The sequence below is a fragment of the Alligator sinensis genome, unplaced genomic scaffold (assembly GCF_000455745.1).
Source record: "Alligator sinensis unplaced genomic scaffold, ASM45574v1 scaffold500_1, whole genome shotgun sequence".
Lineage (NCBI taxonomy): Eukaryota > Metazoa > Chordata > Crocodylia > Alligatoridae > Alligator > Alligator sinensis.
In genome coordinates, this window is record NW_005842740.1 from 278948 (window position 1) to 305250 (window position 26303).

The 26303-nt window shown below is 48.0% G+C and overlaps 1 protein-coding gene across 1 annotated transcript; it reads left to right on the top strand.

Annotated features, from left to right (window-relative positions):
- The first annotated feature begins 17068 nt into the window (after positions 1-17068).
- On the top strand, positions 17069-21382 carry GRIFIN (galectin-related inter-fiber protein). Its single transcript, XM_006034437.1, has 4 exons — positions 17069-17121; positions 19109-19188; positions 19276-19438; positions 21140-21382. The coding sequence occupies exons 1-4, from the start codon at positions 17110-17112 to the stop codon at positions 21302-21304; spliced, it is 420 nt and encodes a 139-aa protein (XP_006034499.1). The 5' UTR covers positions 17069-17109; the 3' UTR covers positions 21305-21382.
- Positions 21383-26303: the final 4921 nt, after the last annotated feature.

A 26303-nucleotide genomic window follows, 5' to 3' on the forward strand; every position in this document is an offset into this window, starting at 1 on the left:
CCTGGTGTAATACGTAAGCATGCCACTGCAATAAGTTAAGCCAGAATTGAACCCTGCATCCTTGCATGCCCCCAGCTCCCATCCTAGTGCACCAGCTCAGATAGCAGCCCTGTATATGGGTTTAAATCTGGCTTATATCCATTTCACTTATGTGGGTAAATTGATAGGCACCAGCTAAGTTTGCATTTATGACAAGAGTCTGCACACACAGTTGCCTGGGTTTAATGACATAGGCTTTATGCCAAATCAGTTCCAATTTCTGTGTGCAATCAAGGCTTTGCCTTCATGTATTCTATACAAAGCCCTAGAAACAGCGTCTGTTTGCCGCTCCAGGCTGTTTGTTGTTCCTGGCAGGCTCCTGTCCTACAGGCTGGAGATGAAGGTGCCCAGCCAGGAGGGGAGAAGCAGCAGCAGGGAGGAAGCGTTACTGCAGTTGCGATGGTCCAGGAAATGACCCTGGCAGACAAGGTTCTTTGGGCAGATCCAGTATTTTTTATTAGACCAACTCAAGTAGTTGGAACAATTCTTCTCTGCAAGCTTTCGGGTACAAACACCCTTCATCAGGCTGAGAAAGCATCTGCAGCTGGTCTGTGCTCAGACCCCAGGAAATGACCTGCATTTTGCATATTGGTTTCTATTCTACCACAGAGGACACACAACACCAGCAGACTCTCCCTATGCCTGAAGAAGGGTGTTTGCGCCTGAAAACTTGCAAAGAACAATTTTTCCAACTATTTAGTTAGCTTAATAAAAGATATCACATTTACCCAAAGAACCTTGTCTGCCTATGTCCTTAGACCAACACAGCTACAACCAGTAACCCTAGAAACAATGGGAAACTCCATGCATACCACTCTGATAACCCTTACCGTGAACTGGGAAAGCAGCCGCCCACTGCTGCTACTGCTTCCTCCGATGCAGAGCAAGATCCCTTCTGTTAGCCCCTTGGCACAATGCAGCATGGAGGAGGTAAACAGCCTTGGTGGGTCACCCCCTCCTCCCCAATGAGCAGGGCCATAAAAATGGAAAACAGGCAGACACCCCCCGGCTCCCGGCTCCCCACACCATTCCCTCAGGAGATCCATAAGCAGGTCTGAGGGCCATAAAAGCTTATCACCTTGTAAAAGGCACCCCTGGAGAATATATTCCAGGGCAACGCCATGATAAGAGATTCAAATACAGGAAACGGGAGTGAAAGCACAATAGGAAAGGCACTGTAGCCAGGTTCTTACATAAACAATGACTGGCTGGAGTGCTAATAAAGTCCGAGAAGGAGTAGACAGCACCCATTTTATTAGCGTGTGCGTGTGCATGTGTGTGTGTGTGTGTGTGTGTGTGCGCGCGCGCATGTGTGTGATCGAGAATGCCTGGCTGTGCTGATATGCTTGGCCCTCGGAGTCTAGCGTGATGCGGCTGTATCTATGTTCCCCATCACACCCTTTCACATCCGATCCAACTCAGGGCTGAGCACAATGCCCGCTGGAGCCAAAGGAAGTTCTGCCCACTGATGCCAAGGCTGGGTTTGGCCCTGTATGCTTGTGGCTGAGACAGCAGCTGCAGAAAGGAAGTTAAACAAGGGAGGCTGGAAGGAGCCGTGTTCTGCCTGAGAGCGTCAGGACACGAATCCCAGTAAATGTTATTCAAATATTTGCAGAGTCAATCTGACGTGGTTAAGTCTGGTGGCAGTTTCCTGGTGTCCTTCCATCAGCTTGGAAAGCAATCTCGGCGTAAAACATTTCACTGGTGATTTAGTTCAGGCAAGGCTATGGGCCCGGCAGCTGTCAGCTGAAGTCCTTTGACTAGGGGCCCAGCTCACCTTCCAGCACGGGGCAGGTTGGTCTACCAGCCTTCAAGGAACATCCTCAGGTACCTCGTACTCAGCCCACGTGGAGAGAATTCATGAACTCAGCCAAAGAAAGCAGCTTGCTGTACACAAAAATGATCGCAAATTGTTGACATATGGGAGCATATTAACAGTAATGTGGAAATAGCCCTGGCTGCACACACATTGCCAGCTGTTTTTTTTCCACCCAAAATGTTGTCCCAAGGCTTAAATTCATGATTGAAAAAGCTCTTAGGAACTATCGTGATCATCAACCCAGACCACAGGGCTTCCCCAAATTAATTCCCATTTGCGCTACAGTGTCTCTCTCAGATAAACATCCAGTCTCAACCTAAAAACTTCCCAGCAACAGAGAATCCAACACAACCCTTGGCTAGTTGTTACTGGCATAATTACTTTATTCTATGCTGAGTTTCTCTAGTTTCCACTTCTAGCCATTGGATCTTGTTCTACATTTGCCTGCTGCCTCCCTTACCAAATTTCTGTCTCTTGGTAGTATTCAAAGGCTGTGGTCCAGTCGCCCCACTTTATTAACCTAAACAAACCAAGAGCCTTGAGTCTCCTTAGAAGGGAGGTTTTCCAATCCTTTTCTCTTTCTCATGGCTCTTCTCAAAACCCTCGCCAGCATATTGGCATCTCTCCTGAATGGCAGACGCCGAAATGAATGCGGTGTTCTCGAAACGCAGAAGTAACGCCACCTCCCTTTGCCTCCTTGGGATTCCCCTGCTTATATACACTCACAGTTTGCACCATTGCCTTTGACCACTGGGAGCTCAGATTTAGCTGATTATCCACCCACATCCTTTGCCGAGTTGCTGCTTCCCAGGATACAGTCCCCTGTTGTCCTATCCCAACGGCATTCATTATTTGTTCCAATGTGATTTCACATTTGGCTGTACTGAAACGCATGCCATTTGCTGGAGCCAAGCTTACCAAGGACTCTGCATTGCTCTGCACCAATGGCTCAACCTCTTAGGGATCTCCCAGGACCCCCCAATCTTTCAGTTGTCTGAAAACTTTATCTATGTTTTCTTCCAGGTTACGGATAAAAAATATTAACTAGAAAAGAGCCAGAACCAATCCACACAGGACCCTGCTAGAAATACAAGTGCTTGATAACAACTGCCCATTCACAATTACATTGCAATGGTCCGTTTGCCCCTTTGAACCCCTCTCCCATGTGACATATTCATTTTGTACCACTCTAGGTTCTTCGTCGGCAGGGATCCTGGTTTTCTCTGTTTAAAAATCGCAAATTCTCTGATTTAAAAAAAAAATCACGAATTCTCATATAAAATACCCAAATTCTATGTTTTTCCACAACTAAAATGAAATACCACTGTATATACAGGTATCAGTAGAACACAACGTTTTATCGATATATTTACAATTTTAAAGCAATGTGGAAGCCTACCAGTGCCTCAATCATTATAATGAAATCAATTCTAAATATCTATACATTTTGGCATTTGGGTTTTTTATCATGGAAAATCAGAGCTCCCCCTGCCCCCTTCACTCACCAGGATGCAGGTCCAGCTGTGGCTGTCCCCACTCCTGTTTTGTGGTGCTGAGCAGCCCTGATATGCTGGTGCCCTGCTCATGCCATTGCCCCTCACTCCCAAGCTACTGCCCTGATAGTGCCCCTCACTCCTGACCTACAGCCCCCTGGCCCTGCCAGTGCCCCTGACTCAGGACCCCCAGCCCCCCGGCCCTCCAGCTCTGCCAGTCCACTCACTCCCAACCCACAACCCCACAAAGGGCAATTGTTTGATATCACCCGATGCCAGCAAAACAGAGCCTCTAGTTCTTGTTCTTCTCTCAGTTAAATAGCAGGGCTGGGGCCCAGTTACCAGAACTACAGTGCCAGGGACCCAGGTCTGCAGCCCCCTGCACCCCCCAGCAGCACCCAAGCCCTGGCTGCTGCCCATGGGAGGCAGCAGCTGCTGCAGCGGAGCGCTCCCTGGCCACCCAGCGGCAGAAGCGGGGCACAACGCTGCACTACCATCCCCGTTGCTGCCGGGCAGGCAGGGGATGCCTTGCCATGGCAGTGCAGGGCTCCCAGTGGTGGCACCGAGCCTCCCTGCCCCACTCTGCTGTGGAGGCCCCTGGGGGAAAGGCAGCAGGGGTTTGACCTCAATCAGTTAAATCTGATACTACATTCAACCAGGTTTATCTTAAACCAGTTTCAGCTATTTTGAAACTGGTTTATATGCACTGAACTTCTATTCTGTTACAGGTTTAAGCCAGTTTCTGATCACTTAAACTGATTTATGGGTAACTTATGCCAGGCTGCAAAGGGAAACCCGCACTTTTTGTCTTAAAATGAGAAAAATCCATGTTTTACTGCATTTTTCCATGGCAAACAGAAAACCTAGCTCACCGTTATTCAGCAAAATGTGGAGTCCCACGTCAAATGCCTTGCCGAGGCCTGTTGCATTGATGCGTTTACCTTTATCCATCTTACTTGTCATTGCATCCAAAAATGATAGCAATGTGAGGCATTCCTACTTTCCCTAAATGCATGAAGACTGAATTAAGTAGATTATCTCCGTTTAATGCTTTACTTACCAAGTCCCGTGTCAGCTGTTCCAATATTTTGTGCAGGATGGATGTTAGTCTGACAGACCTATAATTACCTCTGTTGTCCTGTTTCCCTTTCAGAAATGGTGACGTATGTTTATATACATATTTTAATAAATTAGCCACTTTCTAGTGGGCAGAGAGGAGGTACAAGATGGTGCTCTGCAAACTTTCCGCAGATCTCTGTCAAAGCACCTCAGCATTTACCTGCAGTGCTGCTTGTGGCTCCAGTCCTGACCCAGTCCAGGGCTATGAACTCCAGTCTGATCTTGCAGCCTTTGGGGTATTGCATTCAGGGCCTCTGGAGAGCAGAGACTACCAATCATACAAACTACATGGCAGCTTTGCAACACGGACACATATGACTCTAGGCTGAAATCCTCTACTTACTTCCTTTGAGGTAAGTGAGGATTTGAACCCAGGTCTCCAAAAGGGCTGGTCTCATGCATTAACCCAACAGGGCGCTCTCTTTTCCATGACCCCATTTCTACTGTAAGCCACATCTTCCACTCCAGCTTCGTGAGTTCTTCCAGATGTTTTGGAAATCCCCCCTTGCTATTCAGTAAAAGCTCCAAAAAGAAAAAGAATGCCTTAAAGCAGCCAGATAAAAAATAGCAGAGGATGTGAAGAGCACAGCCAAAACTCTGGGAACCCCTCCCCAGGCTGAAACATGCCTCAAATATAAAACAGAACTGATGAAAAGGGCAAGCAGCACATGAAAGAAAAAATCAGAACGCATATGGGGAGATCCTGGGCCCGCTGGAAGCAATGGGAGTTTTGACACTGATTCCAGCAGAGCCAGGATCTCACCCACTTCAAAGGACTACCCTAGTCACTGCTGAGTTAGGATCCCAACCATCAGACTGGCATGTGGAAGATATTTTGCAGCAGTAATAACATGACAGATCCCTCCCCCTGCCCCCCACCACCAGGAGAGTGACAGCCTCATTCAACTTCCATGCAGCCTCCTTCTTTGCTGCAAACCAGCTCTGAGAAGGGCTTTGGGAACAGTGTGCTCCAACCTGAGCCTTTTGTGGGAAAGGTGGTGCATGTATGAAATACATGAATATACGCACTTGTGCTTGGGGGAGGTGGGGTAACGCGCAAAGGGGCTGAGGGAAAGAAGAGTAACAAGTGCGAGAAGAAAAGGGCAATTGTTTGACATCATCCTATGCCTGCAAATTTGGGCCTTTAGTAAGAGATCATTCTTCTCTCTCAGTTAAATAGCCAGCATCAGGTTAGGGGGAGAATTGCACAGTCCAGCTCAGACTTTTCCCTTGGGTGAAAAGAAAATTAAAAAGAAAAAAAACCCCCACCAGGGATAGAGAGGGACCAAAGTCACAGTTAACTCCAGAGAACTTTGGTTCAAGCCCTGCACCCAAGCATGGTGGTTTAAGCCCAAGCGTAAGCATAAAAATCAGCCTGGATATAAATAAGATACCAAATAACATGATGAGATCTGTGGGAGAAGAACAGTTTCTTCCATCCACATTTGTCCAGCATCCCCCACAATGGGATCCTGGTACAGGACTGGGACTTCTATGCGCTACTGCAGTGTAAACCTCCTCTCTCTTCCTCCTCTCCATCAAGGTTGTGGAGAGTCATATCCAGGGGCCAACAGAGATAAAACAGGAATACCTCTGGAAACTAAAAAGTGTGTTCCAGGTGCTTTTAGAAGTGGGGAGGAATGACCAGAGAGGGACAGGTAGTTGCAGCTCAACTCAAGGTCTGAGCTGTCAATTCAAGGCTCCTCTCAATCTGTGCAACCCCGGGGAAAGAGATGGGTGGCCATCCAGTGAGCGAGCCCAGAGTTTCAGGACTAAAATGGATCACCCATGCCTCGGGATGAGAGAAGCTGACTTTTACTCAGTCCAGCTTCTGCCTCTGCATTTGAGTCATTGTGATCACAGCAGGGGACAAATGAATTCAGTTCCCTAAATAGGAGAGATGTGTGTTATCTTTGTCATGTGTCAAGTTTCATTCCTTGTCACTCAACAAAAAAAACAGCCAAACCCCCAAACCTGAAAGCTTTGACCTGGTCACATCCTCCCCCAAAGAGCCAGCACCTCTCCCCAAGAGCTACTTGTATCTGTGAAATGGCCTAGGCTAAGAAGGCCAGCTCCAGCTCTGAATCTCCCTCCATGTCCCCAAGGGGCCAGATTTGGTGCCCAGAGGCAAGTTCAACTGGAATAGCTGGTTGTGTAGCACATGACTTCTGGTGCACGCTCGGACCCTGGGTTCGACCTGCTGGTAAAGGAGAATTCGGCCCCTGGTCTTTGATCTTTCTGCAAAGTAGGGGGTGTATCTGGCAGTGAGTTTTTTGCCCTCCCCATGCTACGATTCTGAGCCAGATCTGATCAGTGAGGGGCAGAGCCTACCTGGGATGCAGGACTTACAAATGAGAGGCCCCTATCCGGTCTGTCGTGTTCAAGGTGACATCCCCACAGCCCCATCCAGCCTCCAGCTCACAGACAGCTAGGTGTTGTCTCCTCTAAGCTCTCACTACACAAACATTGGCCCCCACCTCTTTGCTTGCAATGCCCTTTGAGCTGGGAAAACTCCCTCGAACCTGCCTGTGAGTCTCTACAGCTTCATCTCATCCCTCATTTCCTACATGCCTTTAGCAGCAGAGCCAAGAGCTCAAATTTACAGGGGCCTGGGTAAAGTGAGGCTTGGAAAATGTATGGTCTGATGTTAGACCATGCATCTTGTTGGTCTAATAAAAGATATCAGCTCTACCATGAGTCCTGACTGGTCTAATGTTAGGCTGTTTCTCTCAGGCCTGATTTGGTGCTGTGCTATTCCAAGACCTCCAGGATTGCTGGAAGCTAGAGCAGTTCCTGGTATAGGTCAGAGCATCTCCCAGAGGCTGGGGTAAATCCAGTTTACAACAGCCTCATCCCTCCTGTCTGTGGGCTGCTCCCCTCCAGAATAGGGAAAGCGCAACATGCAGCAGCCACATCCTCTCCCGCGCTGACCTACCCTCCTTCTCACGCCCCATCCGCACACCATGGCTGCAGCAGTCCAGCATGGCCTACGCACACTGGCTCTGGGACATGCTCCTGTGGAAAGATGGCCTGTTTATTTACACCATTGGAGAAGCAAAAAAGGGGCAGACTCCCCGTGTCTGTCAGCCTGAAGATGAGACCACTAACGGGGAACCAGAGACCGGACTGGTCTGGGTTGGGGGTGCAGGTGGGAGGTCAAACTATGGTCTGGATCCTCACTGCAGCAAAACCTTAGGCTGTGGCTGAAAGAGCAGCTGACGCTGCTGCTGTGGCTGACAGCTTCATTCCCAGCCCCTCTATTCCCCGAAGGGACGGAGCTTATCCTCTGCAGAGCTCCGCGTCCCTTCGGGGTCTGGAGGCCCTTTATTCCACCTCTCTCCCCAGGGCAGGGCTCAGACCTCTGTTGGCAGTGCCACTGAGATGCAAAGCCTGATCCGCACCCTGTCGTGCCCTTGGACTATCCACCCCTGCTTTGCCCCCGGGGAAAACCGCACATCCTGGTCTCTGAAGCAAAACCGCACATCCTGTTCTCCCCACAGGAGGCAGGTGCACACGAGCTGGAGCGGGGAGGATTGCTGTGGCTGATGCTGACGGAGGGTTTTACGTTATCTCCAGCTGCTTGTTTGCTACGAGCTGGTGACATCACTTGCTGGCCCGACGCACCTTAGGGAACCAATGTCTACCTGCTTGTGCACATGAAAAGGGCTAAGCAGGGTCAGCCTGGGCCACCGAGTGGACCGGGCTGGGGATTTTGTGAAAGGCATGGAAAGGAAGGCCTCACTTCTGCTTAGGTACCTAACTCACTGTTGAGGGGAACTGGAGCCTAAGTGTCTGGCTCAAGGTCACACACAAAGCCTGGGGCAGAGCAGACACCGGTTTCCTGCATTGCAGGCGACTGCCCTAACCACGAGCACTCAGTCATTAACGTTCCCTCCGCAGCTCGTTTGACAGGAAGAAACTTGCCTAGCTGCACAATCAGAAAGGAGCTGCCCAGGTCTGGGTTCAGCCCACACAACTACTTGGTTAAAGCAAGGCTTTGCAGGGGAAGGACTGGGAGCGGGAGCTGAATATATGTCAGCAGAGAGCGTCAAGCAGAAGTGCTACAGCGCCGTGCCAGGGAGAGGTGGGTGCACAAGGGACTCCTCAGCCTGGCCCGAGGGTTTGCCCCGTACAAAGAACCCCCCGGGACAACGGGCCGTGGAGTTTCCAGGTACAGACACCACCACCAGTCTGGGAGATATGAAGACGCCCCTTTCCTCGGGGTCAGCACAGGCTCAGGGGAACAGAGGTTTGCAGGAGGGCACTTTGTGACTCGCATTTCACTTGCACACGCTGCCTTTCCCTCTTGCCTTTCTTCTTGCTCTCATTCTCAGCTGCTGAATCACTCCGTGTTGCGTCCCACCTTACCGCCTCAGGAAAACAGCCAGGACCGAAGCCAACTCTGCTCCTTCTCCATTAGCCAGAATTAATAAAGACACGGCTGTCTCCTGGGGGGATTTGGAAGGGATCTCGACAGCGCAGGAAAAATCAGGTCCGCACATAGCAGGGCGGTTAGTTAAGGATGATCAAATGTAAGCTCCTGAAAACCTGTCAACATGTGCCAGGCCTAGCGTTTGCATCTATTTGCAGCTCAAGGCTGGCCCAAAAGGGTCTCAGGAGGATCCGTCATGCTGCTGGGGCTCCAGACTGCTTCCCTGCCCGTACCAAAGAACCGCTGAGGATGGGAAGAAAACTCAAACCTGCCCACATGAGACCACAGAAAAAAATCCCCTGGCAAGAAGTTCCTCCCTAGACTTGAATGTAGCAGTGGACTCTAACATCCTCTCCCTGTGTCGTTACAAAGCCAAACCACCCAGGTGATGTTCACACTCATGGGCTGGTAGTCGTTATTCATGCTTTCAGTGCTGGAGGTCCCTGGTACAATGCCCAGTGAATCAGCCAAGAGGGTTGACGGGAATGTGAAATCTTGGCAGGAATGAGACAGAGGGTGATTTTTATCCACATGGGGCTGGAACATCCAGTGGAAACTTCCATAGGAGAGGGAATAGGAGCCCCAGGCCCCAAACCAAACTCTCAGGGTTATATTTACAAATCTGCACCTCCTAGTACAGGAGGAAGTAATGTTTAGTTTCTATTTAAGGGGCAGCTAAAGTAAAAGTAAAATCAAATCCAAAAGACACACTGCTCCTTCAGCCAATGTCTTGAAGAACTACAGACAAGTCAAAGTTAATCAAAGTTTTGACATTGACTTCAGTGGCTTGTAGACCTGGCCTATCAATTAAGGTTTCACCCATGTAAGTGGTGTTATTCCCATTTTACAGATGTGGAAACTATCACACAGAGAGAGATTAAGCAACTTTGCTTACAGCCACAGAGGCAGTTAGAAACACAGCCTAGATCTTCTGACTCCAGATCACTTGTCTTTAGCCATTTATACAAGATGAATTTCACAGCCGGTGGCTTTGACAAGGCTGCTGCTTGGATGGGTGTTAGGGAAAAAGAGAAAACCCATGGTATTATTGCTTAACTAGGAAAACTGTCAGTTTTCCACTATTTAAATGGTCATTAGACCGCTGCACCATCTAAATGACTGAATAGCCCTCCAATGATGAGGCAATGCTCTGTGGTTTGGCTTCCACTTTGGGACAATGATGAAACCAATCCCTTTAACAGCATGTTGCAAACTCGATCAACGTACTGTATTTCAATATGAAGTTTGACCGAGGCAGTATGTGCCAGGAGGTGTTAAGTCTTGACCGTTTTCATATGATGTCATATGGTTAGGGGGGACATCCTACTGGTCTGCAACCTTCATGATGAGACAGCTCATTCTCAATTGCTTTGTGCTGCAAAACTCCTACAAATCCAATAACTTGAAAGGAGAGACTGAGAGAGGGAGAGAAAGCTGCACACCCAGAGATTGTTCCAAGTTGCACAGAAGCCAATAGGATCTTTGTTATCAAACAGAAGGAGAACTGCATTGAGGGTGTTACAGCATTCGCTCTATGGGATATTTTTATTACTAACAGCACATATATTAGGGGGTCTACCTGGAGTTCCCAGCTGAGAACTGCAGTCAGCTCCTGTTATGCTAGGCACTATGAAAACGTGACAGAGGTGACATTTTTGAAGCATGGAGAGCTTGAAGACTATGACGCTGATCTGACATCTGCTGTAAAGATGGGTTTATCAAGGCAAGAGGCATGATGGGCATCTCCGAGGCTGCTGCGTTGACTTCTTAGCGTGATACATGTCCGTTTGCAGCTGGGATTGTGGGAGATATATGGGATTTCTTCCAAAACGTAGCTCTTTGGAGGGTAATTAATGCAGCTCTCTAGGCAGGTAAACAAATCTGGAGACCATCACTTGCTGCTCTGGGGGAGCAAAACCCCTGGTCTCTCCTGGCTGAAGAAGGCTGTGATCAACTGAATTAAGAATGACATAAAGAGATTGGTCTGAGATAAAGCCAGGAAGACTTACCCCGACAAACTGGAGAACAGGATGGGCCAGAGACCCACACAGATGCTGAGTGATGCTGGGTAAGCTTAGCCTGAGCTCAGACTACTTATTATTTCATTATATCTTTTCTCTCTGCAATGCTGTTTTCCTAGAATAAGTAGCACTGTGCTTTGTGGGAAAAACGAACAGCTCCCCGTAAAAATGGCTAACAAATACACAAAAATGGCTAACAAATACACAAGTAACAGTGTGGGCCTAACAAATACACAAGTAACAGTGTGGGAACCAACTGGTCAAGTGTTTTATGAAGAAGATACTATTTGTGTGTATTTTGTGGATGACAGTACCAAGTTCAGCTCCTTAAGATCCACCTTACTGGGCATGTCTACACATTAATGAATGTGCCATAGTTACTGTGCTTTAAATTTAGCACTAGTATAACCAAGTACTCTAGTATAACCAAATTAGTATAACCAAGTACTAAATCAATGTGCAGTAACTGGCAGTAGCACCAGTGCATGGCTTTTTAGTGATGTTACTACCACGCAGTACCACATTAGCACGGTGTTTGTCCTGTGCACTACTGCACAGTAGAATTAAGCTACTACGCAGTTGGCATCTCATGTAGATGCACCCACTGGTCATTTGGGACTATCTGGAGAATGACTGGATACAAGTTAAAACAATGTGTTGTAAATCTCAAGTAATCTCAAACAAATCCAGACAGATGCACCCATTTTAACCCAGGTGATGTCTCCTCTGAAAATTCCTACCAAAAAAGTGCCATCTTCTCTTTAAGTGTTTTCAGCATTGAGTCAGGAAGCACCAGTGAGTGAGACCAACTGCATCTCATGAATTATGAATAGCTGCAGCAAAGAGCTCAAGAACCCCTATCCCCAAAAATTATCTCTCCGCTGTTGAAAAACTAAGATACTTGAAAAAAGCAAGGTTGTAAATGAGTGATTGCTAATCCCCAAAGTGGTAATGTGTATCCTTGTACCAAGGAGATCAGCCTGTTTAGCAGCTATTTATTTATCCCACGCTCCACATAGTTTGCCCTGTACTGATGTGATGCACACTCGGTGTCCTTGGAAGCAGTGCAGGAAACTTTAAGACATCAGAAGACACCTGCCTGATATCCTCATGTCTCCATCATCTAAGCTTTTAAACATATTTGCTCTCCTCCTCCCTAACTGCTAAACAAACAGTAGCTAGGACAAATCCTGCATAATTACACAGAAGGGAGAATACAGGTAGGCAAATAAAGGTGCACCTGTAAAACTGGTCTCTGTTTAGGCTTCCTATGGGTGAAGTGAATTGTGTTTGCTTTGTTCGAAGGGGCCAGGTCACAGCACCCTTTCCGTTTAGAGTTGGATAAGCCTTTTCTGGCTCTGAAATGATAGCACCTGCCAGCGACCAAGTTTCAGAAAGTGGTGGCCACTTCAAGGTCAAGCTGGGTACTCAGAATCCCTAGTCCCTTATCAGAGTATTTAGGATGCAACTCCCTGTAGGTTTGTCTACACTGGTACTTTCCACTTCACATTCCCAGCTGTTGCAACTACCAATGAGATTTCCATGTGCAACATGGATGGGAGCACTAGCTTAAGCCATCCTCCTTCCCCCCCATTTTAACTACATTTAACCCTGATCAGAATGAGGATAGATGGGTGAAGGTCTCAGAGGCTCCCAACCACTGTTGGCCTTCTCCTGCTATGTCAAGTGCAACAATAGGAAGTTAAGTGAAAAATGCCAGTGCTGATAAGGCCAGGGTCTGTGGCAGGAGCTCCTGGGTGCTGTGCAACATTTCAGAACAAAGCAATTGGATCCTTTCTGGACAGGCATTTTGTCTGTTATCTATGCAAGGATTTGTCAAACACTGGACTTTTGAAAATAAAAGTTTGCAACAACCTGGGTTTTGTGTAGCAAAGTGTAGCTCCCCAAGGCTCCTGCCAGCGTGGATGTGACAGGCATGGATATCTCCATGTGTACAAAAACAGAGATAAGTTTCCCTCTTAGATCTTTCCATTATCCTAAAACAGGCCCTGCCAAATTGCTGGAGACCAGTGATCTCATTTGCTTTTTGCCTGTTGGGCTTAACAGGAGAGCTAGGGACTTGAGGGAACATTGTGCGAGCCCCAGTGGACAATCAGGACACACAAGATGTTGTAACTGGTGTATAATATAGCTCCTTTTCTGGAAACCAAAAGGGAATGGTTGTGAACAGCCCTGCCTTGCCAGCATTTGCTCAGTCAACACAGTGTGGAGAGAACCAGGCCAGCTCACAGGCTTCGAGGAAGGAATGGGGTCTGACTTTGTCTTCCCGGCTGGGATACAGTCTCATGCTGTCCCAAATCTCTCTCGGGTTCCTGCCTCTATTACATTGCCCGATGCTGCCATCTGTAGCACAGAACAGATAGCACCGCTTCAATCCTCTTCTTCATTTAGTGCAGTGGTTCTCAATCTTTTTAGACTCAAGGCACCACTCGGAAAATGCCAGCTCTTGGTTTTCACTTGTTTGACTACAGAAAAATAATAGAGCAATTTTTCTGGTGCAAAGAACCCAGGAAGCCCACAACAGGGCAGAATGGTTTTAACACTATGGATTTGAAATCTCTGGCTTTACCTTGTGAATCACATTTGCACACCTTACACCATTGGTATTAGGCATTCTGTAGCACCCTTCAAAGAATCTCAAGACACCCCAGGGTGCTGCAGCACCCTAGTTAGTTTCCAGCTACCGATACTGTACTTCTCACTGTTGCCTCGGAACAAGGAGAATGGGGGCTATTGAATAAATCATCTGACTTTTCACATATGCGTATGTATTTTTATGTGGAGATGCTTCTGCTCTCACTTTTAGGCAGCAAAGTAGGTCTGTAAAGCCATCTCATTCTAGGCAGGTAACTCATCGCTAGAGATGGAAAGGACTCACTGCGGCACCTAGTCCCCCACACCGTGCCAGGGTAGAACTGCTCCCTGCAGCACATTATCCAGTGTTTTTTTCCATTTTAAGTTTAGAAGTCCCAGGCTGTAGGATTCCTACCATCATTTTCCTTCTTTAGTCTAGAGAGCTCGCTCCTGGACACCTTCCTGATATTCACCCTAAGCCTTTCCTCTCTTAATTTCCAACTCCTTTAGCTTTGCCCCTTGATAATCCCTTCCATATTCCCTCCCTGTTCTTGCTGTTTGCCCCCTGCCACCCCTTGCTCTGCCTTCTGCAGTCCCTTCCAAGCCTAGTTATATGTAATGGAAGTCTTCAACAATACTCAGTAACTTTGCAGAGTCAGGGAAATGGCGAGTGCTGTGGAAAAGCCTGCTCATTATAATGGAGCTATTTTCAAAGTTCCCATGTCAGTCTCCCCCATCTCAGGACATCTGTGTGGCTCTTCCCCCTGCCTCTCACTGCCACATGTTCTGCATGGGACTGTGCCCTAAAACAACTAGGACACTGAAGCTAATATAAAAAAGGAAAGGGGCCTGCTGGTTAGGTGTCAAGTAACGCTAATGGCCTGGAACCTACATTGGCAGCTGAATAGATTCTCAATTGACTGTAATGGCTTTGCTCTCCTCTCCTGGACACCATCTCTCTTTCCTGCAATGCATTTTGCAATAGGGTTCCCGGGGCGGGGGGGAGCTTGGGCTTCTGGGGAGAAAGAACAATTTGGTAGCAGGGGGCATTCTGCAATGGGCCTGAACGTTGGAATTTCCTCCTGCCTGACTTGGTTTGAAACAGTTTGAATTCACGACCCTGTATGGCCTGTGATACAGCCTCTCTACTGGGGAGACTTAAGATGTAAGGACCTGGAGGTAGTGATAAAAGTTAAAGTTTAGAGATGCTCCCTAACAGAAGCCTGAGGAAGTTGGACATTTGGGGATAGTCCCTCAGAGGGAGTACCTAATTAGTCCGAGAGCGAGTCCTGCAGAGGCTCAGTTACTGCTCCACAATAAAACTTGTTAGTTCTTCTCATTCTTCCTGCCTGCATGTGTTGAGTTCAGCGATCACTACCCGGGAGAAGTTTGGACGGGATGGGTGGATTTTTAATTGGGAGAAGCAGAATTTGCAGTAGGTAAAGAAGGCAAATCTCAGTCTTGTGTTTGGCTTCTTTAGCACATAGAGAAGCTGCTGGGTTATGTCTCTCCTGGACTGTGCTTTTAATGATCTGTTAAAGGCACCCGAGCCTGGGATATAAGCTCTCTTTACACTCGTCTTCCAGAAGCAAAACAAATGCATGAACCAGCATCAGCACGGAGGCTCACACGCTAGGAGGCCCCAGCCTCAAGCAGTGGGTTTTTGCAGAACCACTCCTGGATTATCCCAGGCTATCAAATGCCCAGGGGTGAAATGTAGCATGTGTTTTTAATACGCTTGCACTGTGAAGGAAGGGAAATGCACAGAAGTCGCTCACCATAACTCGCAGACTGGCTGTGAGCCTCAGTCTTTAAGCGGGTGGCACAAAAGCTTCCTCTGCAAGGATGTGGGGAAGCAGTAAACTGGCATGGGGAATGCCCATGGAAGACCTTCCACCATAGGTGGGAACTTTCCCGCTGGCTTCAGGAAGCCCTGTGGCTGTCATGGTGCAGCTGCAGTTGGCACAGGGGGGTCAGAAGCAGCTAAAACTCCAGGTGGTATAGGAAACCTGTTACCTGCTCTGCCAGTTCCTAATTCAGGATGCCCCTTGGAGAGGGAAGCCCTCCATGATGAAGGGAATCCTAGTCCAGGTAAAACCCTAACATCAACCCCCAACTGGCCTAGGAGGCTGCCACCATCCACCCACCACCCCCAAACACCAACAAGGTGTGTCTGGCACAGGGGGCCCACCTGGTACTGAGGGAAATTGCATTTTGTTTCTCACTGCATTTGGGGTAGGGGCCTGGGCAGCCTAAAATCCTGGGTCATGCTGCTGCTGCTGAAGTTTATTTCCTCATTTTTTACCCAAGAAATAGCAATCACATGACACCCCCCGCCTTGTCCTGCCCTCCCCACAGTATGCCAGCGATGTCCCTGGAAAAACTCAGCATTGCCATGTCTCTCATTAGGCTCCAGAGCTAACAGGCATGCTGAAAGGAGCAGCAGCAGCTCTCACTTCCCACAGAGCTATTGCGTCAGACTCAGATGTGACCACCCGGCTGCATTAAAGGCAGAGACCTGCCGATGCATTAGAGACACAGAGAGGGTCCGGTCCCAGCACAGCACAGAGGCATCCCCCCACTGCCGAGCCTTCCTCTGGAGCACATCAAGCAGGCAACTCCATTGCAGATTTGCTAGGGGAGAGAGGGCGAAGAGGCAGCAGGCATGGGGGTCCCCCCCCAAGCCGATCCATGGCTGTGGGAAACATCCGAAAAGCCCCTGGGGAGACTTATTGTATCGGGCAGAAAGGGGGAGCGATGGAGTGGGTGGAATGTGCTGACGCCGGCGGAGCGCGAGAGCCTGAGCGCTGCTGACAATTCATGCTTTGTCAGGGGCTGCCCAGTGGAAGCACGTGGTAGAAAAGCAGCGGGGACAGGGTGGGAATCAGCTGATTCGGAGCCAGGATGCCAGCCAGCGAGGAATTCAGGAAAAACAAATGGGAAAAATTCTTCCCGGTCAGGCAGAAATCATCACTCTTGGGCTGACGCAGTGCAGAGCCAGGAGACGGACGGGCAAGGGGTCCACACTCCCCCCATGACCTGAAAAGGGGAATATTCGCTTTAACTATCACTCTCCCCCGAGAGCTGGGTCCTCACCGCCAGTGCGATACACCCCGGGTGATTTCTCCCACTCCCCGCTGTCTTCTGCAGTCCAGTCGTTACGTGTGGAAGATTCGCCCAGAGGTTTGAGCTTCCCAACTGTCTCCATATCGGGAGGCACAAGGCCTGGTGGACCAAAACCCAGCAAGTAATCTGCTCCCGGGGTTACAATCTGAGCCCTCTACTCTGGCAGCGCTGCCGTGTGATGACTCCATCAGGATGACTACACTGCTGTGCCTATTGTCAGGGAAACACGAGGGCTGGATTAGTGCGGAGTGAATGAACAGTCTGAATCCACAGGGCAGGGCATGGGATTTTCTGCCTCTTCTCCCCCACACAGGGGGAGCGGGCTGACGGGAAAGGAGCACTCTCTCTTGTGTCTCTGCTAATCCCCCCACCCACGTGGCCTCCTGACAGCCAGCCTTTATATCAGGCCTTCGGGGCTGTCCCCCCAGCCCTGTGAACCTGACAGTGGAAAGACAGGCAAGCGGGATGGCACTGCGGGTAAGGGAGAGGGACTAGCCCCTGGTATAACTTGGCCTGATGAGCCGCGGCAGGGATTCGGGTAACTTCAGCAAATACCGCAGCAGCTTTGCAGTGGGGGGCAACAGCCAGAAGGGAGCCAGAGACCTAGAGGTACATGTAAGCAGCTGCCCGCCTGTCTGACCGTCAGGCAGTCGGTCCATCCTAATCGACTCGGGTGACACTTTAGGGTTTTGAGGGCCAGATTCTTGCCTCGGTTGCACCGCTGCTGATCCAGAGCACCACCACTGCCTTCACTGCAGTTATTTCAGAATTAGAGCCCGAAGCGGAGACCAGGATCTGGCCCAGCGTTTAGCCAATGTCGTTCTTTTGAATGTTAAAAGAACGTCTCCTGGGACAGCTGGTTGCAGAGAGGGAGTTATTACTGCGAGGTCTCTGGGGATGGAGGGATGGCAGGGTGGGATGGAGGGTTTCTGTATATGTTGTCGTGATTTTCCGGCTGTGGTCCAACAGGCCGGCAACAGACTTCCGCCCACTTTGAACTTTACAATCAGCTTTTCTGACCAGTGTTTTGAAGGAGGTAATAAGTAGCATAAGTCAATGTGTGCATGTGTGTGTGTGCCTCCTGCTGACTGAAGAGGGTTTAAGCGAGCGACATCTCTAGAAACAGCAAAGCAGGGGGCTGAAGCTTAATGGTGAATTGATTTTGAGGTGACTGCATCCTGGAAAGGCACGTGAGCTAGGAGGATCCCAAGGATGCTGCGGAAATGAATCCCAGTGACGGAGCGAGGGACAGGAGGGTGAGAGCTGTGAATGGAGCAGAGCCCCAGAGCCCACCAAAGCTGCGGTGACATCCCCCAGTGATGGGGAGAAGGATTCTGGGGAAGGGGAATAGAAACAAGGAGCGTGACAATCAAAGAGTGAGACGAGGCTGGGTGGGAATGGAAATGTCACCATTAGAGAAGGGTATCCAGGTTGTAGCCATATTGGTCTAGAGGAAAAAGCAATCAGGACTCATAGTGGAGATGATATCTAGTATTAAACCAACAACATTTTTGCAATAATTTTTTTTTTTGCAAGAAATTTTTTTTGCAAAAATCTTGTTGGTCTAATACAAGATATCATCTTTACTATAAGTCCTGATTGTTATTAAAGGAGAGCAGGGATTTGGAGCGTAAGAAAATTAGAGAGAGATTCCAGGCATGTCTTACTAAAAAGGATTATTTACTAAAAACACAAATTATTCAGAGAGGAACTCACTTGCTTTTGGTTTATATGCACTCTGGAGATGATATAACAGGGAGGAAAGCTCACCCCACATCTAGATACCTACACTGCATTCACTTGTGGATACCCCTCGGGTGTCTCTGTCCTTTGAACCATTCTTCAAGCCAGCTCAAAGTTTCATCCTCAAGTCTCTTAAGAGTTTGCATTTCTGGAGCTGAGGACAGAGAAGGATGCCTTAGGTTAGGGCTCTTACCGAATATAAGTTTAGGCAAGAATTGCAAGCAAAAGCTCTGGGGTTTCTCTGCGAATTGTTCTAGAGCAGAGATTTCTTAGCTCTACAATGGATGAAGCCAGATTTGTTGCCTCAAAAGGTGAGGCTGAGGGAGTGGGGCTGGATGGGACAGAAAAGGAAACCTGAGAGAGCGATGATGATTGAGGCCGAGTCTGAGAACCGACTTTCACAGCATCGCATGAAGCAGGATGCCACCTCTGAGAAAGCATGTGCCTCTCTGAGCCAGTTAGTCCCAGAGGTGCAACCTTGCTGCCCTGCCATGTACCTGAGGTTCTTTTTCTTAATGATATCTATCATATGGAGTGAGAAAGAGGCAGGGGAAAGAGAAAGAGGGGAGGAGATAAGGGAAAAGACAAAGAGGGGAGGACAAGAGAGAGGAGCTGAGATGTGAACTGGTAATAAGGACGTGGAGGGAGTACAGAGAGAAGGGGAAGAGGGCAGAGACACGAGCCTTTATTGCTATTTCACCCCCTTTCTCTTTATTCACAGTTTGAGGCATCTTGCCCAGAGGGGATCTGTCCAGGCTGGAGTGTGACAGTGAAAGGTGAAACAACCTCCAGCACCAGCATGTAAGGGCCCATGGCTGTGCTTCTAAGAGCACCATAGCATACCCAGGGACCCAGATGCCTGAGCTGTTTATTTCTCCCATCATTTAGGTTTGAAATTAATTTCCTCTGTGATCCAGGGGACCGTATCGCTTTCCACTTGAATCCCCGCTTCGCCGACTCCAAGATCTTCTGCAACTCCTTCCTAGCCAGCCACTGGGGGAAGGAAGAAGTGACGGATACCTTCCCCCTAGCAGCAAAAGAGCCATTCCAGGTAATAAGACTAGCCCACGGGTCCACTGCAGACACAATGTGCTAGGCAGACCGTGTGATTGTATTTAAGACTGGTCACTCAGTCCTTTCCCCTCACCCAGCTCTGCTGTCCTTGACACTGATTTAATTTGGAGTAAATCAGCCAACCTCGTTTCCTGAAATTTGGCTGCTTCAGCATGAGGGGCTGTATTTAGCCCAATGCTGTCTGGAATAAAGAGATAAAACTCCCAGGTATGCCTCTGGGCCCTATCATGGCATAAGCTCCATGTCAGATAAATAAGGAGCGTAAAACAGGTGGAAGCTGCAAAGCGGTGTAACTTGCACTGATGTGGCACGTGAGGACTGCACAAAGCAGGTGTGATGTAGGAGTGAAGGGGTACATCAGGGGGTGTATGAGTAGTAAGAAAGTCACTCGACAGGCAGATGTTAGGCAAAGCTTCCTTCACACACACACACCTGCAATTACCACTATGGTGCTTGCGGAGCCCTGCACAAAAGTCGCCTGCATTTACTGCTCAGCTGATTGAAGCCCAAGGCCACTGAAACGATCAGTGCAAGCTGCATGTGTTTTGCACACTCCAAGATCCCAGGTTAATGCAAGCGTATCCCTCATAGATTGCTACTGTCCAGTTTAAATCCACTGTGCAGCTGACGTGGAATTCGGCCCTGGTAGTAGATTCCATTAGACCAGAGCTGAGTGAATGATGCTTTTATATACCTGGCCCAGAAGGCCGTGGGTTCAAATCCTAGGCCTCATCATCAAGGTTGCCTGTGTTGATACAGTACTGCAGGGAAGCATTAGACTGCTGCAGAAATTACCTTTTGACCTGTTTTGTCATAGCAAGATCCTTTCCACTCCATTTGCCGACTGTCCAGCTACATATGTTTTTAGAAAAGATGAATAGGAACAGAATACAAAGTTAATGGAGCCTATAGTTGAATTATGGGTACCAGAAATGTCAGGATGTATAAGGAGAGAAGAAATTAATGTTGCTTCTCTTGGCCACATCAGTTTGCCAATAACTGGGGCCTTGTTTCTAGCAGGAAGATAAATTGATAGCAGGATCATGTATTTCTTTGATGCAATCCTGTTTCTCTCAGCACAGTAGAATCAAACAATAGGAAGAATTTCCTTTTTCTCACAGTCCCTAGCCTGCCATTCCAGCCGACCCTCTGCCCAAAAAACCTCTGTCTCAGTTTTCTCCTGGGATCAGACTGCTAGTGTTTCTTGTCTCCTAGCTCATGAACTGCTTCTCGCTTGCTTCTGACACATGGACATAGACAACTCTACCTATTAACATCCCACCCTTGTATTTGCTTTCAGCCTAGTCTTTGGGTGGTCATCTCCATTTTTTCCATTCTCACTAAACAACAGGTCATCTAACTGTTCCCGCATTTAGCTGGAATGGATAATAATCAGCATGTCCGTCAGTTCTGGAGGGGTTTGTGATAGATCACAGGTTAACTGCTCACTCTCTGGGAGCCACCCAACTTCATCATAACGATAGCATGAAAGAACTGCTAACTCGTATTTGGCATGATGGTAGAAGTCCATACACCTGGTGAAGCTGACTCACAGTCTCTCTTACATATTAAAGGTAGGGCAGGATTGCACCTCAGAGATGAACTGGTTCAACAAAGCATGAGCTTTTATACTTTCTGCCTGATTTCAGGCTAACATGGCTAACCACCTCTCTTACAGATTGAAATCTACTCTGACCAAGACTACTTCCATGTTTTCATTGATGAAAACAAGATCCTCCAGTTCAAGCATCGGCAGAAACAACTCTCGTCTATCACCAAGCTGCAGATTCTCAATGACATAACAATTTCTGCAGTGGAAATCACCAAACGAGCCCTTTATTAGAGACCGAAGCTAGGACAGACTCACCTATCTGCTCACCATTAAGTGCCCTGCTCTACTAGATAGCCTCTCCCCTTCCTCTTCCCCCCATCATCTGCCCTCACCAGGAGGATGGACGCTGCTGAAGAATACTTCGGCACAGAATTAGAAGTTAATGCAATCTCATGATGCACTGCATTATAGCAATACAGAGGCAGTTCAGAGCCAGTTAGTTAACTCCAGGCAGTTCAGATTACACAAATCGTTCTGACGCGATGTGCTCTAGGATGAGAAGCTGGAATTCAACTTGTTTCATCTTTGCTTGTTGTAATTAATAGTGGTGCTGTCTGGAATCTCACCTAACAGCCTGGCAGAGAGTTCCCACCCATAAAAGTCTGACTGATAGTAAAAACAATTCAAAATTGATCCTGGTGACTATCCCTGCCCTATTGGGACAAGGTATGAATTAGCTCTATTTCTCAGAAGGAATATGTTGATTTTCCTAATAGATGAGGACGATACATGCAGAAATGGCCTGTGAGCTTGGTATGATGTCATCATGATTGCCAATAAAATTAGATGAGTGAGTGCTGGGCAGGTGGCTCTCAACTCTGTCGGCTTCCTGTCTCAAAAGGAGATTATCCTGACAGCTGTAACAGAGTATTCTCCTTGCTCCCACTTCTTACAGTGTGATCCATGCCCACATCCCAAGAGAAATGCCATCTCTGCAGCTCCTCCAGTTGGTCAGGTCAAATGAATGATTCTTTCCCATGATTTTCCAGCTGCGGGATGCAAGCAACTTTCCTTGACTTCAGGGGGAGTCACTTGTATTCTGTGCTAGGAAACTAAGGCCTATTGGCTTCAAGGAATGATGTCCCAGGGAGGCCCTGGGTCAAGCCAAAGGAATATAAATCATCATGCAACTACAGAGGAGCGATTTGGTGAATCATAAAGAGGAAGGGTTTTTAAAAAGCAATAAACCTTGATTAACCCTCCAGAAAACACTGGAGACACTACTGGAGTCTATACCAAAGCATTTTGGTAGCATCATATCCTAGGAATTAAGGAGAAACAAGGCACCACATTTCTGATGTTTGTATCAGGCAATCTCTCTCTCTTTCTCTCCCCGCACTTCCCAGCTTCTCAAGCCAGTGAAGAAACACACATTCCTTTGTCCCCCATTTTCTTTTTAATGATTGTCTTTCCCCTTCCCTTTTCCTCTCTGAAACAAATCGCGTATTTCTCCATGCCGAAATACATGCATGGTCCCAGACTGCAGTCCTGGAGGAGGAAAGCTGCTTTCAGAGCTCGCGTGCAATGGAACAAGAGCAGCGTTACCCGTGTGAGATATGAACAGGAGCTTGCTCACGAGACCGCTCATCCCCTCCTGTATCGTAGGTACCCCATGGATTGAGTTTCAGATGGCAACAGTGAGGAAAGAGGACAAATTATTTCCATCAAGAAGGATTTACTCTGTATTGAGATACCTCCTGTGTCTCCTCCATCAATGGATGGAGTCACGGGAATTATTACTGATGCCAAAAAAGGCCAGTTTTGCACTCCTTCACCAAGCTTCAAGGTTTGTTAGGCTGAGGTCACTCTCAACTTTCCCCCCCATTTATAGTCTCACTGACTGATGAGGACGGGGTGACTATTTAGCTGATCACAATACAGAAGACTGCAAAGTCTACATTTACAAGTCTATTAAAAGCTTATGGTATTTCCAGACCATAAAGGGCAATAACTAGAAGACATTAGGATCTCATGTGCTGAGATCATAAGAGAGCTGTGCTGAAAACATAAGATAGCCCAGAATGGATGTGTTCCCATGAGAAGAATAAGAAATATGTTTTGCAAGTGGCCACCATGCTGGTTATAAGTGCTGGGTGATTTATGTGGGGACAAAAGAACTTAGTTTCCTTGTTCATTCACCACTGAGAAAGGCCCAACCAGAACTGGAGCACCCTCCTTTTCTGATGTGAGATGTTCTTTCATTCCCTGTGTTCATTCGGGTTTGGACTTCCCTCTGCCCTGGAGTAAATCAGTCACTCCCGGGACAAGAATGGCACTTGCTGCCTGATTCTGATATACAGCTTATGCTGGACTAAATAAGGAGCTAACTCCACTGGGTTTGTTACGGCAACAGTCATTACAGCTGTAGAGCAAATGTAAATGTCAGCAGAATCAGGCCCCTTCACATTTCTGCACCACATCTCTAGTAACACTGGGCTATACTTGGAAGAAACTGCTCTTTTCATTAGTCCCTGTTGGGGATTTCGTGGATGCTGATTATCTGCACAGGCAAAAAGCCATGAAGGGTTTTACAACAATAATATTTTGCACTTATATGGCAGTGAAATCCACCCACAGTGCACCGCTATGTAAATAGTCCATGATCCTAGGGTCTCCAGTGCACAGCACAAATGAGCTCAGACCAACGGGACAAACAGGTTTCAAGTACAAATAAAAAAAAAAAGACCTACCACACAATATCAGCCAGCAGCTGGAGATGCTGCTTCGGTGCCTGAACCCATTCCCCTCTGCTTGCCCAGGAGCGAGCAGGCTGCTTTCACTCCCGTGACATCTGCATAGGGAAGCAGAGCCCAGCTTTTCCTGACACATGAGTGGAGATGCTGTTGCATTAGTGATTTTAACCACTTCATCCTCCACCAACATTTTTGCTGTCCTGGCAATGAAAGGTGCTTTCAGGTTGCTGCCTCTAGCATATCATGCTTGAAGAAAGAAATCCTGATGTGGAGCCGCTAACAGCCACAGCGCATCCTGGACACAGTGCACCAGTGCCCATTATACCTTTATCTTTCATGTTTCACAGGAAATTGAAAGTGCCCTATGGCAAGGGTGGAGGGAGAGGCTGATTTTCCTTAAGCTTCCTTGGTAGGGTAAGGTGCAGCTCTGGTTATAAAGCAGAAGCTGCTGCCTTCACTAATTTATATAACAGAGGAGCAAACCCAAAAGAGATGCTTAATTCATAAGCTGGAGCAGCGAGAGAGAGAGATTTACAGGCTGGAAGAGACCTGCTTCTCTCTGCGTCTGACAGACTCCATTATTCGCACATTGAGGGATGCCTCTCCCTGCCTGACAGAGCTGATCCTGTTATTCCAGGCGGATGGAGTCCGCTCCTTCAACACGTATTCTCACATGTAACTGGCCCAGGTAAATCTGGAGTTTCTTGCTGGGGAGTCCAAAGGGAATCTAGATATGCCAACCGCTGACTCTCACTCTGCCTCATTAAGGAGGATGGTGAATGACTTGTAGTGGCCAAGACTCCAAGTCCTGTTGCTACCTCTTGCAACAGATAAAGAGAAGCCCTTTTACCCCTTCCTCTTGTCCGTGCTAGATGTACACATCACTGCTCTGATGAGCTCAGGGGAGCACCTTCATTTGCCCCCACATCACTGGGAGGAAGGATGAGTCCGACAGCCCTTTGCCCCTGATCTTTGTAATGAATCCCATGTCTCCTCAGAACAGCTCTGAGAGCAATGATAGAAGAGTGGAGAAGAGTGGGACTCCATCATTCATTATTTAGTGAACAACACCCCTTCATCCCATTTCATTTCCCTTGCAGGGATGCCAGCGGGTGAGGATGGAGCTGATCAGCTGCAGGTGTCCCATCACCTTGCTGATCTTTCACCAGCTGTTTATGGTACTGAAGTGCAGCCTGAGCAACCATCCCAATCCTATAACACCTGTGACCCCACCTGGCACCCCACTGTCACAAAACCAGATGCCCAGGACAGCAGAGCTGATAAGCAACAGGTTTGTTTCTGAACTCATCCATGAGCCTAGTAGAGTCCAAGCTCATTTTCAGATTTAACTCATGGGGTCCTAATTTCCCCTAAATACACAGGATTTTTGGCTACTTCCAAGTAGAAGAAATATGGAGGTGAAATATATACCTTCCTTCCAAGGAAGACTAGAAAGTGGGGAGCAATGAGGGGTAATTCACCATTCCTGATGGGACAAACACAGTTGCCAGGTACTGGCCTGTGGGCATGAAACCTGGCATGACTTGCAACGAGTGAATCAATGGAGACCGACTAGAATGTGGGTATATTCATTTTTTTCTTGTGGAGTTTAGTTGGGTTGGAAAAAGACTTGCATGAAAATCTGGAACAAACCTGAAGCATTTGAGTCATTTCAACGTGGAGCTCAGGTCATCTCGGTCTAGTTCCAGCTTGCACGAGAAGTTGCCCCGCATTGATGCTGTGTGCGCGGAAGAAGAGACTGGGCTCTGAAACCTTGCTGGTCGGGGAAATTAAAAGCAGGCTGGGGAGAGATTATTTTCTGAAACTGGTGGATATAATAGAGAGGGTTGGAGCTGGAAGCTGAGCTTCTCCCCCTACCTGACAGGTGCATTGTTATATATATCATCTCATCAGTGACTAGGGAAAAGCCATTTGTTAGGCTAAGAGGGTCCGGCTCTATTACATACGTCAGGTGTTTGGCTCAAAACCCTCCCACCAGTGTAACTGGGTGCAGCACTACATCATGTGCAGCACTGCAATGTAATCCCTTGCTTTACCAGAGCACAAGCCGACTGACCATTAAGATTAGAATGAACTCTCTGCCCAGGAAAAAGCAAAAACACTGGTCACTTCTCACTCAGAGAGTCCAAAAATACCTTTTAGAGGGAGGTCAAAGACAAGGAAACTGAAACACAGGGAGCGGGAAATGACTGGGCCAAAGTCACAGAAGAGGGGAGCACCAGAGCCTGAACTAGAGCTCCCAAGCTCCCAGGCTGCCTGCTGCCTGCACATAGAGCCAGGTACCCTACGGGTTTGGGGGTCTCAGCTTCATTCCAGCATCTCAGATAGTGTTTAATAGACTTAGGAAACTGAATACTGAACTGGGCTGGGTGATGGTCCTGTTCATACTGCCTCGCACCATTAACAGACCTGGTCTTGCATACCCCGTAGCCACTGGATCTAGAATAAGTGCCTAAGCTTGTTAGCAGTGAATCAGTTTAAAGGGTTTTGTCTTCTGCCGCTGTGCACTTTTCTTT